The 1736-nt window shown below is 52.9% G+C and overlaps 1 protein-coding gene across 1 annotated transcript; it reads left to right on the forward strand.

Annotated features, from left to right (window-relative positions):
* Window positions 1-800: 800 nt before the first annotated feature.
* Window positions 801-1736, forward strand: LOC311200897 (olfactory receptor 14A16-like; the record flags this gene model as incomplete). The annotated part of the gene is made up of 1 exon (XM_084275200.1): window positions 801-1736. The coding sequence occupies one exon, from the start codon at window positions 801-803 to the stop codon at window positions 1734-1736; it is 936 nt and encodes a 311-aa protein (XP_084131326.1).

The following is a 1736-nucleotide window of genomic DNA, read 5'->3' on the forward strand; positions in this document are numbered from 1 at the left end:
AAAACTCAAATCTTATTAAGACTTTGTAGCTTCTCCTGAGCCCTGCACACACAGAGGTTCCCAGGGCAGAGCCCTGATGCCAGGAGGGGTCTGCAGAGCAGAGCTGAGCACAGGGCAGGTTGGATGAGGTCTGTGAGCATAGACTGGGAGGTGACATGGGCAGAGAGAAGCAGCTGCAGGGACAGCTGCAGTTAGCAGAGACATTGGCAAGGAGGAAGAGTGAGCTGCTCCCAGCAATGCCCTGGCAGTGGGGATTTGGTACCTCCCTGACATCACCCACTGTGCTGATACTTTCCCACAGCAACCCCCTGGTTTCTGCCACCCAGCACAGACTCTGAGACAAGACTTCCACGTTTTCAGTCTGAGAAACCTGCGAGTACCTGTCTGTCTGTCCCTGTCCTTGCAGCCCTGGCTGGACTCTTTCTCACGGTTTCCCTTCCTGTCCTTGCTGCCTTTGTCCCACCATTACCAAAGCTCTGCTCTGCCCCCAGGTGAAACTGGAGTGTCAGTGGTGAAAAGCTCATTCCCATCCACAGGGGATTTAGTCTGAGATCACACCATCCTTCTATTCACTGACTGCTGCCAGGCAGGACTGAGTTCTCGAGAGCCACAGCTGACCCTCCTCCCAGCAGTGGCACGCTCAAGCCAGCACAAAGCAGAACCCCAAAAGGGACCTGAAGAAAGTCTTCCTGAATACAGAGTCAATGGGAATTGTAAGAGGTTTTCCTCAAAGAAGATTTCCCTAACTTCTCACTGTGACTTTTCCTCCTTGGAAATGTCTCTACACTTGACAGCAGCAGATGTCCAACAGCAGCAGCTCCATCAGCCAGTTCCTCCTCCTGCCCTTTGCAGACACAAGGGAGCTGCAGCTCCTGCACTTCTGCCTCTTCCTGGGCATCTACCTGGCTGCCCTCCTGGGCAATGGCCTCATCATCATCACCATAGCCTGTGACCACCACCTCCACACCCCCATGTACTTCTTCCTCCTCAACCTCTCTGTTACTGACATTGGCTGCATCTCCACCACTGTTCCCAAATCCATGGGCAATTCCTTGTGGGACACCAGGGCCATTTCCTACACGGGATGTGTGGCTCAACTCTTTTTCTTCCTATTTTTGATCTCCACAGAGCTCTGTCTTCTCACTGTCATGGCCTATGACCGCTGCGTTGCCATCTGCCACCCCCTGCACTACGGGACCCTCCTGGGCAGCAGAGCTTGTGTCCACATGGCAGCAGCTGCCTGGGCCAGTGGGTTTCTCAATGCTTTACTGCAAACATCCAATACATTTTCACTCCCCCTGTGTAAGGGCAATGCAGTTGACCAGTTCTTCTGTGAAATCCCCCAGATCCTCAAGCTCTCCTGCTCAGATGCCTACCTCAGGGAAATTGGACTCATTGTGGTCAGCATTTGTTTAGCTTTTGGGTGTTTTGTGTTCATCGTGGTGTCCTATGTGCAGATCTTCAGGGCTGTGCTGAGGATCCCCTCGCAGCAGGGACGGCACAAAGCCTTTTCCACCTGCCTCCCTCACCTGGCCGTGGTCTCCCTGCTTGTCAGCACTGGCATGTTTGCCAACCTGAATCCCCCCTCCATTTCTTCCATGTCTATGGACATGGCAGTGTCATTTCTTTACTCAGTGTTTCCACCAGCAGTGAACCCCCTCATCTACAGCATGAGGAACCAGGAGCTCAAGGATGCCATGTGGAAACTGATGACTGGATGTTTTAAGCAACAATAA

This window comes from Gallinula chloropus (assembly GCF_964237585.1).
Source record: "Gallinula chloropus genome assembly, chromosome: 25".
NCBI classification, from domain to species: domain Eukaryota; kingdom Metazoa; phylum Chordata; class Aves; order Gruiformes; family Rallidae; genus Gallinula; species Gallinula chloropus.